General features: G+C 46.0%; 1 protein-coding gene across 1 annotated transcript in view; it reads right to left on the reverse strand.

Moving 5' to 3' along the window:
* The window catches only part of ggcx (gamma-glutamyl carboxylase), a 57,687-nt gene that overhangs the window by 18,717 nt on the left and 20,445 nt on the right, over positions 1–18,525 (reverse strand). The window contains exons 6-8 of the mRNA XM_073060687.1: positions 11,074–11,180; positions 7,184–7,347; positions 5,040–5,326 (exon numbers count right to left, since the gene is read on the reverse strand). Coding sequence (XP_072916788.1) covers positions 5,040–5,326; positions 7,184–7,347; positions 11,074–11,180 — 558 coding nt within the window. The remainder of the gene's footprint in view (positions 1–5,039; positions 5,327–7,183; positions 7,348–11,073; positions 11,181–18,525) is intronic.

Consider the following 18,525-nt stretch of genomic DNA (forward strand, 5'->3'; position numbering starts at 1 on the left):
TCAATTTCAAAGTATATTTATGATCAAAGTATGTATTCATTATACAACCTTGAGATTGATCTCCTCACAGGCAGCCACAAAACAAGAAACCCAAAAGAACCCATTAAAAAAAAGACCAACACAACACCCAATGCACAGAGGGGGGAAAAAAAACACACAAATTGTGCAAACCATACAAGCAAGCAACAGCATTCAGAACAAAAGTGATTCCGTAGACCCAAAGCCCGGAGCAGGCCCACAGCATCAGTACATCAACAGCGGAGCAAATTGTCACGGAACTCCCAAACATAAAACCCAGAACGGCCGGGGCAAGTTCACAGCCTGAGCTTCAGTGCTGTGGACAGCAGAGCAAACGCTGCGGAGCAGGGAGCAGAACTGGCCTGACCCTCGCCTCCAACCCTGCCCTTTCAGTCCATCTGGCGCAGTGTTTAAATTATCCAAACACCGGGTCGTTCCCCACACTAGGAACCTGTCACTCGATACGCTCTGAGCCCGGACCCTGCCGCCATGTTCCAGCCCTTATCTGACCTTCCCAAACCAGCTTAGATCAATCAGACCTCGCGTTAGGTGGGACTCCAAAACTCCTCCGCTCTGGCTTCTCTCCGCTTCGTACATCCCAATTCTGTCTCAACCACGTCCCCACCTCACTCCGAGCTCTTCACCTCAAACATGCCTTGACCTTGCTTCCACTCCGTCTCACACCCACACACCTCAGTCCTAGGTTTCCCCCTCACCCGCCTCTTTATTGTTTGCGGTGATTGTTTACCATAATTTTCCACAGAAAAGGTGTTACTAATGAAGGATTTTGTTACATTTCTTGCTTTATAAACCACCAGTAACTTGTCACCCATTTTCAGCAGCGCCATCTTAAACTGGAACCAAGGCTTGGCCAATAGAGTTCCCCCCCTCCCCCATAACTCCAGTTCAGGAGGAACGCCTTGACTCAGGGACTGGTTAAGAGGTGGAATGCATTGCCCAGGTACTCACTAGCATAGGAGCACGTAGGAGAAATCCACATTAGCCGATTAGAAGGGAGTAAGAAAATACAGTGTCTGCTTAGTGCAAGGCAGGGGGGGAATACACACAGTGTTCATGGTCTTCTGCTGCTGTAGCCCATCCACTTCAAGGTGCAACGTGTTGTGCGTTCAGAGATGCTCTTCTGCACACTACTGTTCTAATATGTGGTTGTTTGAGTTACTGTCACCTTCCCATCAATCTGGCCATTCACCTCTGACCGCTCTCATTAATAAACCATTTTCATCCTCAGAACTGCCACTCACTGGTTTTTTTTTTTGCTTTTCACACCTTTCTCTGTAAATTCTAGAGCCTGCTGTGCATGAAAATCCCCGGAGATCAGCAGTTTCTGAGATACCCAAACCACCCCACCTGGCACCAACAATCATTCCACGGTCAGAGACACTTGGATCACATTTCTTTTCCCCCATTATGATATTTGGTCTGAGCAACAGCTGAATCTCTTGACCATGTCTGCATGCTTTTATGCACTGAGATGCTGCCACGTGATTGGCTGATTAGATATTTGCATTAATGAGGTGTACTTAATAATGAGTGCATGCTAGCACAGATTAAATGGGTTGAAAAACCCATTTAGTGGCCACTAAGTGCTAATATGACTGAGTAGTAGACTCAGCACAGTATTATCACTGGCACATCCCTCCACACCAGCAGTGGTATCTACAGGAAATGCTGCCTCAAGAAGGCAACATCTATCAAAGAATCCTGAGTCTTGAAGAGGCGTCTCGGTCCGAAACATCAGCTGCTTATTCACTTTCATAGCTGCTGCCTGACCATGCTGACTTCCACCAGCACATTGCTCTGGACTTCCAGCACCGGCAGAATATCGTGCATTTATCTGTTATCAAAGATCCCCACCATCCGGGTCATGCCATCTCACAGCTACCATCCGGCACGAGGCACAAAAGCCTGAAGCCCCACACCAGCATGTTCAAGAACAACTGCTTCCCTTCAGCCATCTGGTTCTTGAACCAACCTCCGCAACTCTAATCACTACCTCAGTATCTCAAAGCTGTGACCACTTTGCACATTGGACTTGGCTTTTTTTTTTGTTCCGATGTGTTCTTTCTAGTAAAAATTGTCTATAGCTTGTTTAACCTTTTTTCTTATAAATGGTGCTTATCCGCTGTTATGTACCTGTGATGTGCTGGAAGCAAATTTTTCATTTCACTTGTGTATAAAAGTACTTGCGATGCCAAATCAGGGCTGGAGGCAAGGGATGGGCCGGTGTTCAGCTTGCTACTCCGCGAGGTCTACTCATCTCTGTGATGAACTGAGGCTGGGGCCTACAGCTGACATCTCCTGGATCAGCTCATTGACGACTGGCTTCCCGGCCGCGGACTCACTTCAGTAAACTTCTGTTCCCAATATCAGTTGCTTACTTTTACTCTTTGCATGATTTGTTTCTTTATCCTACACTTCGGCTGTTTGACGGTCTTTTTTGTAAAAATGGGTGCTACTGTTGTATATAGTAGACATACTTTGACAATGAATCTCCTTCTTACTTTGAAGTATCATTAGAAGCTTTTAGTTTGACGTAGGTTCAGTTTGGAGCAACACCCCCATCTAGTGGCCAACCCAAGTATGGCAAGGGACGGAAGTCAGCTGCTGTTCCGACTGCCTCCCGGAAATTATACTAGAATTTCTGTACAGTTACCTGTGGCAGAGAAACAGAAATGAGGCAATGTGATTAACTACCGAATAGCTGACTGTGAAGATTAGAGTGAAGGGATGTCACTTAATGCTGTGGTGCCAGATTACAGACGAACAATCATGCCACACCTCCCCCTCCCTGGGGACAGTCTCATAGCCACTCTTCCTTCCCCCCACCCCTAGATATGGATCTCCACAGTTTACTTCAGACAGTATTGGACTTAACCCAATACATTGCAGGCAACACAGGCTTCACAGACAACTATCTTAATATTTTGCTCTCTTTTTGACTTCTTTTTTTTAAAAAAACTTTTAAAGGTTCACTTTATTGTCAAAGTATGCATGTTACAATACAACTCAGATATTCGTCTTCTCCAGATAGCCATTAGATACAGAAAGACCATGGATGTTGATGAAATTAAAGGCATCACCTTCCTCCCCCCCAACCGGCCCAAAAAAAAGAAACAAAACTTACAGACCCCAAATCCTTCCCCCCTCCCCCCCACCGCCCACAGCAAAAGAAACAGCCGCAAATAATAATCCCCTACAGATAACAATCCATGGCCCCCTCACTCGCAGGAAAGAACAGCCTCAGTAGCACAAAATCCCCAACCACCCCTCTTACACACAAAAAAAAACAAGCAACATCTATCAAAGTTCCCCACCCGTCTATGCCACGCCGCCATCTCACAGCTACCATCGGACAGGAGGTACAGTCCGGTACCACCACGTTCAGGAACACGTTCAACCATTCAATTATTGAACCATCCCGCACAAGCCTAATCATTACCCCAGTACAGCAACACGTTAACCGCTTTGTACTAGAATGGACTTTCAATTAACACACAAAAAACACGAGAGGAACTCACCAGGTTGGGCAGCATCTATGAAGTTATATGAACCCTCTGTCTGTTTCAAGACAAGGTAAATTTATTCTCAGAGTACGTGTATACAACCCCGAGGTTCTATTCTTGTGGCCATACTCAATAAATCCAATAACTATAATAGAATCGATGAAAGACCATGCCAACTGGGCAGAACAACCAGTGTGCAGACACTGCCTGGTACGGAAATTGCACCATCTCAGATCGCAAGGCCCTGTAGCAGATAGTGAGGTCAGCTGAGATCATCGGGGTCCCTCCTCCCGCCATCACGGACATTTACACTACACGCTGCATCCGCAAAGCAAACAGCATTATGAAGGACCCCACGCACCCCTCATACAAACTCTTCTCCCTCCCGCCTTCTAGGAAAAGGCACCAAAGCATTCGGGCTCTCATGACCAGACTATGTAACAATTTCTTCCCCCAAGCCATCAGGCTCCTCAATACCCAAAGCCTGGACTGACACCAACTTACTGCCCTCTACTGTGTCTATTGTCTTGTTTATTATTTATTGTAATGCCTGCACTGTTTTGTGCACTTTATGCAGTCCTGGGTAGGTCTGTAGTCTAGTGTAGTTTTTGTGTTGTTTTACATAGTTCAGTCTAGTTTTTGTACTGTTTCATGTAGCACCATGGTCCTGAAAAACATTGTCTCGTTTTCACTGTGTACTGTACCAGCAGTTATGGTCAAAATGACAATAAAAAGTGACGACTTGATTTTTATTCTTTCTTATATAATTTAAGTTTTCTCTTGTGAGCGTCTCGTCTGAGTGTATGTACGTGCCTGCGATGCTACTCTCTGCAGCCATACACCTGGAAAGTAGCGATCAGCTTAACACCATTAAAGTAGCTGCAATCACCGACCAGGTTTAATCCCTACCACTGTCTGTAAGGGGCGTGAGGACTCCTTCCAGGAGTCTCCCGTGACCGGGTAGATTTCCTAAGGAGTGCTCCGGCTCCCTCCCGCATTCCAAAGTAGCACGGATTGGGATTAGCGAGCTGTGAGCGTGCTGTGTGCTGGAGGCACGTCGACACTTGCAGGCTGCCCAGCGCGATTCTCGTTAACTTGATTTGACGCAAACGATGCATTTCACAGTAGGTTGAAGGTACATGCGACAAATAAAGCTGATCTTTATCTTTACTCGGCTTTGACCAGTCACTCTCCGCTCACCGGGTACATTTCCCTGGTTTACTACTAACCCCTCATCAGGTACAGGCACACGACCACTCAACCCCCTACCCCGGGGTCCAGTTCTAAACTTGCCCATTCTTAGGGTTGGAGGGTTCACTGATCATCTGGGAACAACTGAGTGCTACAGACTGAGGTTGTTTCCTGGTATTAATGACAAAGCCATATCGCACCATAGCACTCAGATCAAACGGTCTTCCCTTGCAAGTCTCTGCATGCGCGTTACTCTGATTAGCGGCTGCCGTTTGCCTCTCCGGCCAGAGGCTCCCGATCACCCACCTGCGTGATGAAGTGCGAATAAGGCAAGAAGAACTGCTCGGCAACGTAGATTACGACGAAAACTGCCCCCAGCCTCTGTCGCAACGTGAGCGGCGTCTCCGTGCCAGTACGCTGCTGGCTTCTGCCCTGTTCCTCGACGGGCGGCACGCACGAGTCACTGGGCTGGGGCGGATCAGTGAGCGGGAGCACTGCCCTCAGGAAGCCCGGGAACTTCCGAATGAACGACCTGGGCCAGTCAGGGTAGCAGAACAGTGGCGATGTTGCCAGCATTGTGTAGGAGAACATCCCTGGAGAAGAAATCATATTTCCATTAATAAACGAAGCCACACCACTTGAAAAACGTGACACCAAACTCTGCTGTAAGCCTAGGGTGAGGGACACGCACTGCCACGGTCAGAGCCGACTCAGACTCCGAACTACCGCGTACTGTAGATTGTGGGTGGCAGGGTGGAGAGATGTCTCTATCAAAGGAGGTGTGAGGTGCTCCTTCCCTCCGCTAGTCTGCAGGTCACCCTTGGACAAGGTGTAGGACCTGCTTAGCCCCCGATCAGGGTCACGTGAAGCCAGGGGAGCAGGTGGTGGATGGCCGTATGAGCAGCCGGTGCAGATCACAAGTCCTGGTTATGTGACCACTGACACCAGGCAGACAATCTCTGAAGAGTATCGATAACGGCTGGGGTCACCCGTCTTGTAAAGACACTGCCCAGAAGAAGGCAATGACAAACCACTTCTGTAGAAAAATTTACCAAGAACAATTATGGTCATGGAAAGACCGTGATCACCCACGTCATATGACACAGCACATAATAATGACTGCTGGGTATTTTAGAATTTTAGTAATACTTGAGTAATCATATATATATATATATATATATATATAGTTTGATTGAGCATTATTGTTTGTTTCTTTACAAGTTATGTAGCTATACAGGTGATACGTGTGCGCCATGCTTAAAGTAAACTCGGAGTCAGACCCATATTTCAGACTCCTTTGAAGTAGTTTAATGCTTTGAAGTTACATGATACAACTGTGCATTGAAACACTGAAATGGAGGAAGCATTAAGAAGAAGGACGCCTCACGTCTTAATAAGCTGATAAGGAAGACGGGCTCTGTCGTGGGCAAAGTACTGGAGAGTTTAACATCGGTAGTTGAGCGAAGGGCGCTGAGTAGGCTACGGTCAATTATGGAAAACCCTGAACATCCTCTACATAGCACCATCCAGAGACAGAGAAGCAGTTTCAGCGACAGGTTACTATCGATGCAATGCTCCTCAGACAGGATGAAGAGGTCAATACTCCCCAATGCCATTAGGCTTTACAATTCAACCGCCAGGACTTAAGAACTTTTTTTTTTTAAAGCTATTATTAATGCTTTTTGAGTTAGTGATTTAGATGCATATCATATTATTACTGAGTTAAGTATTGCATGTAATGAGTTTTTGCTACAACAAGTGTATGGGACATTGGAAAAAAATGTTGAATTTCCCCATGGGGATGAATAAAGTATCTATCTATCTATCTATCTATCTATCTAACACAAACGATGCAAGGACGTGCCGGGGGGGGCGGCCCGCAAGTGTGGCCACACATTCCAGTACTGACGCACCCTGCTCACAACGTTCAGCAGGACAACACAGAACACAACGAAGCACCAGCCCCTGTCCCCCTCTCCCAGCCACCCACCCAGACTGTCCCGGAGGAAGGGGCCTCCAAACAGCCCCCACCTTAAAAAGGTGATAACGGACGTGTGGCTCCGTCAGCCAGTTGTTTAATGCAAAAAGACACGTTTCGTTGTATGTTTTGATGTATATGTGATAAACGAATCTGAAGGGAACATAACAACAAAATAAGGGGCCAATAAAAACTGCAGTGTGTAGGAATTTCTTCACTCGGAGGGTAGTGAATCCCTGGAATTCTCTGTCCCCGAGGGTAGTGGAGGCCGGCTCAACAGCGCGAATGTATTTGGGCTCGAGCCCACGGTCGAGTGCAGATATCTGAGGTGTACCACTAAAACAGGAATCGAGCCTGGAAGCAGGCGAATTACCACTAAGTTTACTTTTATAAATCTACAATTAAATTTAGATTTATCAATATATATTTACCACTAAAGAATTGAAATGAAGCTGGCGGCAGATGCAATTACCTATGTTGAAGAGCTGAGAGTTCATACAATGGAAGTATGTGACAAAGAAGATGGCGTAGGGACGGGTGACGTCGAAGAAGAGAAGATAACCGGCTGACAGGTCCAACATAAGGCCTCCTCCGTGCACAACCAGAAGGCTCACCAGCTCCTCTGAAAGCACCAGCCTGTTCGAGGAGAGAGGCAAACATCAGCACGGCACATTGTCAAGAGTCACCGGAGAGGTAAATGCAACAGGAGAAGCAGTGGCCAGTGGGTCACTGTCCAGTTGTTCTGGGGGGTGAGGCTGGTCTCCCATGTGGAGACCTGCCACAAATTGACACAAAGCATTACACATTACACCCCTCCTCAACCACCGCTAGGGATTTAATTGCCGTTCCAGCCCTACTTTCAACCATTCTGTACTCAGTGGCCACTTTATTAGGTACACCTCTGCACGAGCTGGTTAGCGCAAATATATCAGCCTATAATGTGGCAGCAGCTCAACGCATTAAAGCACGTAGACGTGGTCAAGAGGTTCAGTTGGGAATAGGAAAGAAATGTGATCCAAGTGACTTTGACCATGAAATAGTTGGTGCTAGATGGGGTGGTTGGAGTCTCTCAGAAACTGCTGATCTCCTGGGATTTTCACGCAGAACAGTTTCTAGGGTTTATAGCGAATGGTGTGAAAAACAAGGAACATCCAGTGAGTGGCGGTTCTGTGGGTGAAAACGCCTTTTTAATAATGAGAGAGGTCGGGGGAGAATAGCCAGACTGGTTCAAGCTGACAGGAAGGCGACAGTAACTCAAACAACCATGCGGTACAACAGCAGAGTGCAGAAGGGGCATCTCTGAATGTGCATCATGTTGAATCTTGCCGGGCTACAGTAGCAGATCATGAACATATACTCAGTGACTATTTTACTGGGTACAGGAGGTACCTGATAAAATGGCCACTGAATGTAGTCTTTTTTTAAAAACTAATATTTCATTTATTTGAGTTCCCTATTCAGTCTTGACACATAGCAAAGAAAATTTACAAAAAAGTTTCCAGTTAATATCCCTGTAAGGTCTTCCCTCGGTCTCTATGTGTAGGAGATTGGAGCGTGACCTTGTAGAGATGCATCAAATCAATGGAGGGTAAAAATAGAATAAATATTCACAGTCTTTTCCCCCAGGGAAGGGAATCAAAAACAAGAGGGTACAGATTTAAGAGAGGGGAAAGACTTAAAGATTTAACGGGCATTTTCTTTACACAGTGGGAGGTGGGTTTATAAGAGAAGCTGCCAGAGGAAGTCCTTGAGGCAGACATAACATTTAAAAGACACTTGGAAAAGACATGACTCGCTTTCAAGGACTCTTCATCTCATATTCTTGTTATTTATTGCCATTTATTTATATTTGCATTTGCACAGTTTGCTGTCTTCTGCACTCTGATCTTTCATTGATCCCGTTACAGTTACTATTCTATAGATTTACTGAGTATGCCCACAAGAAAGTGAATCTCAGGGTTGGACATGGTGACACATTTTTACTGTGATAATAAAAATTTCCTTTGACCTTTGAATAGGAAAGATTTAGAGCAGGGGTTCCCAAACCTTTTTGTGCTATGGACCAATACTATTAAGCAAGGGGTCCATGGACCCAGAGTCGGAACCCCTGGATATGAGTCGCACCTAAGCAATGGCTTAGTTGGGCACTTTGGTCAGCATGGATGAGATGGGCCAAAGGGCCTGCTTCTCTGCCGCATTGCTCTAGGACAACGACGTGGCACTTCTCTATCATCTGTGCATTTTCCACCAGAATAAAACAAATGTTCTGATTCTTTCCGGTTCTCCTACTCTATAATATACACACAGTGGCCACTTTATTAGGTACAGGAGTGGAACCCGGTGTGGTCTTCTGCTGCTGTAGCCCATCCACTTCAAGGTTCAAAATGTTGCGTGTTCAGAGAGGCTCCTCACCACACCACTATGTGGTTATTCGAGTTAATATCACTTTCCTATCGCCACAACAGATCAACGGCAGATGCAATCTCAATAGCTCGTCATACGGCCACAGACCACCGGACAATACAAACACCTACGTCAGGATGCTGTTCATTGATGATAGCTCAGCATTTAACACCATCACCCCCACAATCCTGACTGATAAGTTGTTCTCTGTACCTCCCTCTGTAATTGGATCCTCAACTTCCTAACCGGAAGACCACAATCTGTGTGGATTAATAACACAACCCCCTCGCTGACGATCAACACTGGTGCACCTCAGGGGTGTGTGCTTAGCCCACTGCTCTACTCTCTCTATACCCATGACTGTGTGGCTAGGCATAGCTCAGATATCATTTACAAACTCGCTGATGATACAACCATCGTTGGTAGAATCTCAAATGGAAATGAGAGGGCTTACAGGAGTGAGATATGTCAACTATGGAGTGATGTCACAGCAACAATCTTGCACTCAATGTCCGTAAGACAAAAGAGCTGATTGTGGACTTCTGGAAGGGTAAGACGTAGGAACACATACCAATCCTCACAGAGGGATCAGAAGTGGAGAGAGTGAGCAGTTTCAAATTCCTGGGAGTTAAGATCTCTGAGGACCTAACCTGGTCCCAACATATTGATGCAGTTATAAAGAAGGCAAGACAGCAACTACATTAGGAGTTTGAAGAGATTTGTTATATCAACAAAAACACTCTAAAACTTCTACAGATGTACCGTGGAGAACATTCTGACCAGCTGCATCACTGTCTGGTATGGGGGGTGGGGTGGGGGGGCTACTGCACAGGACCAAAAGAAGTTGCAGAGGGGTGTAAATTGAGTCAACTCCATCTTGGTACCAGCCTACAAAGTACCCAGGACATTTTCAGGGAGCGGTGTCTCAGAAAGGCAGCGTCCATTATTAAGGACCTCCAGCCCCCAGGGCATGCTCTTTTCTCACTGTTACCATCAGGAAGGAGGTACAGGAGCCTGAGGGCACACACTCAGCGATTCAGGAACAGCTTCTTCCCCTCTGCCATCTGATCCTTAAATGGACATTGAACCCTTGAACACTACCTCACTTTTTTAATATATATTATTTCTGTTTTTGCACAATTTTAAATCTATTCAATATACATACACTGTAATTTATTTATTTTTCTTCTATATTATGTATTGGATTGAACTGCTGCTGCTAAGTTAACATGCTGGTGATAATAAACCTGGTTCTGATTCAGTCTGGCCATTCTCCTCTGAATGGCTTACAGGACCTCTCTCAATAACAAGGCATTTTCGCCCACAGAACTACCACTCACTGGTGGTGCGTACGAGATACTCAAACCACGCTGCCTGACACCAACAATCATTCAATAGTCACTTGGATCATATTTCTTCCCCATTCTGATGTTTGGCCTAAACAACAACTGAACCTGTTGATGTGTGTATGCATTGAATCGCTGCCACATCATTGGCTGATTAGATATTTGCATTAACAAGCATATGTATGTTTATACCCAATAAAATGGCCACAGAGTAACTTCTGTTTCAATCGGCATGGGACCCACATTAACTTTCTAAATCAACATAATCAATAGAAGCTCTTTCAATCTGTTTTAAATTTCTTGCTAGTGTTTTTTTTTAAACTTTTCTTCGATGCCTTCCGGCTGAATGCCAAACATTGCCCAAGGTTTTGTATTGTTGCACATGTACGGAAGCTGCTGGGAGGCCGGGAATTTCAAAGGCAACTTTGGATGGGACAGGTTAACGTGGCAGGTACGGGCTCTTGCTCAGAGCTGTTGTTAACAGGTGGCTTCCACCTGGAACATTAACTATTCTGCTTGCTCCACAGACAGAGAAAGAGCTCTTGAGATTTTCTGCATTATTTTCTGAATCAGCAGTTTTTCCCCCACACTTTTTGGAGAAAGACTCACTTACTTGAAAGGATCAAACAGCCAGTGCTCTGCCAGTTGGTTCATCGAGTACCCCTCCACCCAATCAGCGTCGAGCTTCTTCACACCAGCAATGAAATAGACAATGAAGATCTGAAAAGGAAAGGAGGGAAGTGGGTGGACTGGTGCAACAAAAACGCATCAAGTTCTTGACTTAGGTCCATGCCAGTTTTGGAGAACACCATCCAGTGTAACCGTCCAAACTTGGACACCGTTATAGGCTTACCAGTGAAAGCAGGAACAACGAGGGGATGAACACAGACGGGTGCTTTGGCGCACTATGTCCATGCTGACTATCAAGCTTTCTAACCCCATTTGTCCCATGAATTTAAAACCCATCGACTCCAAACTGACCCAAGTGATGTTACTTCTTCTCCGACAAGTTCTCATAAGATATAGGAGCCGAATCAAGTTATTTGGTCCATCGAGACCTACTCCACCATCATGGCTGGTCAATTTCCCTCTCAGCCCCAATCTCCTGCCTTCTCCCCATAACCCTTCACACCCTGACCAATCAAGAATCTATCAGCCTCTGTCTTAAAGATACCCAATGACCTGGCCTCCACAGCAACGAATCCTACAGATTGTCTTGGCTCATGGACAGTGGGGAGAAGGCTCTGAACTGGGCAAAAGGTTAGTTTTATTTGTCACTTATACATCGAAATGTACAGAGACGGGTACCATTTTGTGTCAACAACTGAGGCAGTCCAAGGTGCGCGCTGGGGCAGCCCACAAGTGTCACCATGCTTCTGGCACCAGCACAGCGCGACCACAACTTACCAACCCCAAGTCATACGTCTTTGGAACGTGGGAGGAAATCTGAGCAGAACGTACTAACTCCTTACAGACAGCGGCAGGAATCGAACCCCGATCGGTGATCGCTGGTGATGCAAGGTGAGAGCGCTGACCATTACGCTACCACGCCGCCACAGCCGAGGTGACAAGAGGACAGGGCTCTGGCAGGTCACTTGTACGGAAGCAAGCCATAAACAAGAGAAAGTCTGCAGACGCTGGAAATCCAGAGCAACACACGCAAAATGCTGGAGGAACTCAAATCATTAGAAAGAGGTGATACAGTGTGGGAAGGCGTTTAATCGTTAGGAACTGAAAGGGTAAAAAAATCCTGATGAGACTTGTATAAACAGCAGTTAGGATGCTGCCTCCAAACTACAATGGGAGATAGAAATGCCTGCTAAAAGAGCAAGGCTACAATAGTCATGGGGGATTTCAATATGCAGGGCGATTGGGAAAATCAGGTTGGTGCTGGATTCCAAGAGGGGAATTTCCAGAATGCCTACGAGATGGTTTTTTAGAGCAGCTCATGGTTGAGCCCACTAGGGGATCAGCTATTCTGGATTGGGTGTTGTGCAATGAACCAGAGTTGATTAAAGAGCTTAAGGTAAAAGAATCCTTAGGGGGAGAGTGATCACAATATGATTGAATTCACCCTGAAATTTGAGAAGAAGCTAATCTGCCGGATGATGCTGAGGATGTTCTACTGTGGTGGCCAGTGCCATCGTGTTTGCTGTTGTGTGTTGGGGCAGCAGGCTGAGGGTAGCAGACACCAACAGAATTAACAAACTCATTCGTAAGGCCAGTGATGTTGTGGGGGTGGAACTGGACTCTCTGACGGTGGTGTCCGAAAAGAGGATGCTGTCCACGTTGCATGCCATCTTGGACAATGTCTCTCATTCACTCCATAACGTACTGGGTAGGCACAGGAGTACATTCAGCCAGAGACTCATTCCACCGAGATGCAACACTGAGCGTCATAGGAAGTCATTCCTACCTGTGGCCATCAAACTTTACAACTCCTCCCTCGGAGTGTCAGACACCCTGACCCAATAGGCTGGTCCTGGACTTATTTCCACTTGGCATGATTAACTTATTATTATTTAATTAGTTATGGTTTTATATTGCTATATTTCCACACTATTCTTGGTTGGTGTGACTGTAACGAAACCCAATTTCCATCAGGATCAATAAAGTATGTCTGTCTGTCTGTAAAGTCAGTTGTACCAGTATTACAGTGGAGTAAAGGGAATTACAGAGGCATGAGAGAGGAGTTGGCCAGAACTGATTGCTAAAGAACACTGGCAGGGATGATGGCAGAACAGCAATGGCTAGAGTTTCTGGAAGCAATTCAGAAGGCACAGGATATATACATTCCAAAGGGGAAGAAGTATTCTAAAGGAAAGAGGACACAATCATGGCTAACAAGAGAAGTCAAAGCCAACATAAAAGCCAAAGAGAGGGCATCTAATAGAGCAAAGACTGGTGGGAAATAAGAGGACTGGGATGGTTTTAAAAATCAACAGAGGGCAACTAAAAAAGTCATCAAGATACAGATGGAATATGAAAGTAAGCCAGTCAATTATATCATCAAGCATACCAGAAGATACATAAAGTGTAAAAGAGAGGTGAGTTTGGATACCGGACCACTGGAAAATGATGCTGGAGAGGTAGTAATGGGGGACAACGAACTGAATAAGTATTTTGCATCAGTCTTCACTGTGGAAGAAACTAGCAGTGTGATGGAAGTTCCAGGTGTCAGGGGACATGAAGTGTGTGAAGTTACCATTACAGAGAGAAGGTTCTTGGGAAACTGAAAGGTCTGAAGGTAGATAAGTCACCTGGACCAGATGGTGTACACCCCAGAGTTCTGAAAGAGGTGGCTGAAGAGATTATGGAGGCATTAGTAATGATCCTTCAAGAATCACTTGAGTCAGGAGTGGTTCCCAAAGACGGGAAAATTGCAAAAGTCACTCCACTCTTCAAAGCTTTGACGCTCTATTCTGAGGCTGTACCTTCTGGTCCTAACCTCCCACTCTATACGAAACGACCTCTCAATGTCTACTCTATATAATAAAGTAGCCACTGAGTGTATGTTTGTTATCTTCTGCTGCTGTAGCCCATCCACTTCAAGATTTAACATGTGTGTTCAGAGATGCTCTTCTGCACACCACTGTTGTAACATGTGGTTATTTGAGTTACTGTCACCTTCCTGTCAGCTTGAACCAGTTTGGCCATTCTCCTCTAACCTCTCTCATTAACAAGGTGTTAGCTCCCTCAGAACTTCCAATCACTAAGTTTGTTTTTCCACACCATTCTCTGTAAACTCTAAAGACCGCTGTGTGTGAAAATCCCAGGAGATCAGCAGTTCCTAAGATAGCCTAACCACCCCGTCTGGCACCAACAATCATTCCACGGTCAAAGTCAACTAGATCACTTTTCTTCCCCAGTCTGATGTTTGGTCTGAACAACAACCGAACCTCTTGACCATGTCCGCAAGTTTTGATGCACTGAGTTGCTGCCACATGATTGGCTGGTTAGATATTTGCATAAATGAGCAGGGGAGGAGGTGTAGCTAATGAAGTGGCCACTGAGTGTATATAGGGATTGTGGTTGTAAATGTTCGTACTGTAAAGGACCCAATGAGATAACTAATCGGATAATTCGTCTGATTAATCCTGCTGAGGTTTAAATGTTAGCTAGGATATCCATGGAGGTGTAGCCATGTTAACAACAAAAATGGTCACAGGTTTCACTTTGTACATTCTTAACTTAGTTTTTTTCAATATACTCTTCGTGGTGTTGAAATGAAAACTCCTTACAATGTTCAAAACATTTGCATTTACTGCACACTACACCACTTGCATTTAGGGCAGCAATGAAGGTCCTCCCCCCATCTGTCTATCCTTGGCCATCTTCTCTAGTGTGCCCCAGGTGTGGTTTTTCAGGGCTTCCTTCATTGTGCCAGTAGCTTCCTCCCGGTTTAGCTATGGTCAGCCATGAAAGTCCTGGGTGGAGACTCAGGAATACCGTCACACTCAGATGCAGAAGGATTCTTCATTGCTGTTTCCATAACAACTGAACCCCCAAACCTGGAGAACAGGTGGATTATTCTTAGTCTGGTCTCTGCCTTTTGACCTGTTTGGCATGGGTCACCCTACCAAGAGTCAAAGCATAAACTGCTGACTCCAGCCAAAGTAGCTCTGTGGGTCACCGAGGCTCCAAACCCTACGACAAGGTCCTCTTGGACGATTCATAACACTTGTAAGGATCTTAGCAGCGTCACTACTTCCCTCAACGTACAGGGTTGAAAATCCAGGCTGGTATCATCGAAGCACCATCTCCTAATGACCACGGTCCTCTCTGCCACTCTTCAGTCTTGCTGCCGAGTTGCCCAGGAGGTTTGGATATCTCAGTGACTTCCTTCACATCATTTTGACCACTCAGTGGAAGGTGGTTGGTCCACATCATCACCCCACCAACCACTCTGCCTAATGCAGACTTGAAATTATGCCATCAAACCCATAGATGGGGGGGGGGGGGGGTACATGCTGTAGTAGTCTGGCAGACTGACCTCTGCCTTGCTGAGGCCCAGTGATAACTCTCAGACACCTCCTCTTATTTGCCTCTCGAACAGGACCCCACTAAAGAGCATCAGGCCAATGTCTCCCATGCTATCACCAACCTTATTAACGCTTGGGATCTCCCATCCACTGCCACCAGTCTTATAGTTCCCGCACCTCCTGTTTCTACCTCTTACCCAAGATCCACAAACCCAGTTGTTCAGGTGGACCCTTTTTTTTTGGTTTGTTCCTGCCCCACAGAACTCATATCTGCATACCTCGACTCTGTTTTATCCCCCCTGGTTCAGTCCCTTCCTACCTATATCCCTGACACTTCACACACTCTGGGTCTTTTCACTGAGTTCAGGTTCTCTGGCCCCCATCAGCTTATATTTACTATGCATGTCAGAATCAGAATCAGACTTTAATCGCCAAGTACCTATGCACATACAAGGAATTTACTTCCGGCAGATGTTGTCTCTCTGCTCATAACAATAATAATGATAGATATAAATGAAAATATAAATTATACATACAGGTAGTGCAATCCAAGTAATAGTTAGCCGACAGTTAACCGGCAGTTAACTGTTCAGCAAAGTGACCGCAGTAGGGAAAAAACTTCTCCAGTGCCTATTAGTCTTAGTCTGGAGGGATCTGAAGCGCCTGCCAGACGGAAGCAGATCAAACAGTCTGTGCGCAGGATGGGAGGAGTCCTTTATGATGTTCCCCGCCCTCTTCTTCAACCTGGAAGAGTACAGGTCCAGAATAGAGGGCAGGGAGGCTCCAATAATGCGCTCGGCAGTCCTCACTGTGCGCTGTAGTCTGGTTCTATCCTGCTTGGTGGCGGCTCCAAACCACACAATGATGGAGGTGCACAGGACAGACTCAATGACTGCAGTGTAGAACTGCAGCAGACATTCCTGAGGCAGACCGTATTTCCTCAAGAGCCGCAGGAAATACATCCGCTGCTGGGCCTTCTTCAGAATGGAGCTGATGTTCTGCTCCCACTTCAGATCCTGAGAGATGGTGGTTCCCAGGATCCTGAAGTTCTCCACAGTGGACACAGGGCTGCTGAGGACTGAGGGGAGACATAGCGGGGGGGATGTCTCCTGAAATCCACTATCATCTCCTTTGTCTTGAGCGTGTTCAGCTCCAGATTGTTCCGACTGCACCAGAGCGCCAGTTGGTCCACCTGCTGTCGATATGCAGACTCATCACTATTCTGGATGAGTCCAGTCCAGTCCCTATACACCTCCGTCCCCACCAGGAAGGCCTCAAAGCTCTCCGTTTCTTTCTGGACACCAGTCCTAACCAGTTCCCCTCCACCATCACTCTCCTCTGCCTAATGGAACTTGTCCTCACTCTTAATAGTTTTTCCTTTGGCTCCTCCCACTTCCTTCGAACAAAAGGGGTATCCATGGGCACCCGCACGGCTCCCAGTTATGCCTGCCTGTTTGTCAGCTACACGGAGCAGTCTACGTTCCATGCGTACACTGGTAACCACCCCCCCCCACTTTTCCTATAGCGATGGCTGCACCCATGCGAAACAAGTCAACTTTGTCCACTTTGCCTCCAACTTCCACCCTGACCTCAAATTTACCTGATGCATTTCCAACACCTCCCTCCCCTTTCTCGATCTCTTTGTCTTCATCTCTGGAGACAGATTATCTACTGATATCCATTCAGACCAATGGACTATACCGTCTCCCACCCTGTTACCTGTAAAAACGCCATACCCTTCCCTCAATTCCTCCATCTCCGCCGCATCTGCTCTCAGGATGAGGCTTTTCATTCCAGAATGAAGGAGGTGCCCTTCCACCATCAACACTGCCCTTAACCTCATCTCTTCAATTTCATGGGATGGGAGCAGACGTGAACCACCCCATCCTCCTGCCACCCTTCCAGCTTCTGTTTTCCGGTCCCGATGAAGGGTCTCAGCCCAAAATGTCGACTGTACTTTTTCCCCCATAGATGCTGCCCGGGCTGCTGAGTTCCTCCAGCATTTTGTGTGTGTTGCTCGGAACCATGCCTCTGTACAATGGAAGTGCAGCATCTGGCCACTAATCCCTCAAGCATCTTCTATTGTTGATAAAAATACAGGCCCTTCGGCCCATGATTTTGTACTGACCCTTTAACCTATTCCAAAATCAATCTAACCCTTCCCTCCATTTTTCTTTCAACCATGCGCCTATCTAAGAGTTTTTTTTTTTAAATGCATCTGCTTCTACCACCACCCCTGGCAGTGCATTCCATGCACCCACCACTCTCTGATAATAAATTTACTTATGACTCTGAACCCTATGTAAAATCTTGCCTTTGATATTCTCCCTTGCTTTACTTAAAGTAATGCCCCCTTGTATTAGCCATTTCTGTCTGGGAAAATGTTTTTGGCTGTCCACTCTATCTATGCCTCTTATCATCTCATCACGTTTTTAAGTCATCTCTCATCGTCCTTCACTCCAAAGAGAAAAACCTGAGCTTGCTCACCCTTTCTTTACAAGGCATGCTCTCCAATCCACTGAGACTCTGTATTCCTGCCTTTATGACACAAACCTCAATGGGAAAACACAGTAAACAACCCATTTTGGAAAAGACTGACAAACCTCTGCTAGTTTTCCAAAAAACACATTTGCAACTTACGAAAACCTTGGCTCAAGTTCATATAATTTTCCACCTGTTAACACCCTTCAATATCTTGAGAATTCTCATCGGATCAACCCCTAATCTTCTAAGCCCTAGGTAAAACATCTCAGGTTTGTATAATTTTGTCATGCAATACAATCTTTGTAATCCAGACATGACCTAGTACAGCTACACTGCATTCCTTTGAAATCCACAAAACCCTTCCCCCAGATCAGTCAACAGGATTACACAGTCAATCAGGCTTTTGTATAGCTTCACCACCTCTTCTACCAAAATCCAAACTCCAACAGCTTTACCATCATTTCCTCCAACTATCCACCACATTAACTCAACAATCTTCTCTTCTTCTTCCCCCTCTTCTGTCATGATGAGGCTACTCTGATTGGAGGAGCAACCCCTCAAGTCCCAACTGGGTAGCCTCCAACCTGACGGCACGAACA

Source organism: Hemitrygon akajei, chromosome 1, assembly GCF_048418815.1.
Source record: "Hemitrygon akajei chromosome 1, sHemAka1.3, whole genome shotgun sequence".
Classification (NCBI taxonomy): Eukaryota; Metazoa; Chordata; class Chondrichthyes; order Myliobatiformes; family Dasyatidae; genus Hemitrygon; species Hemitrygon akajei.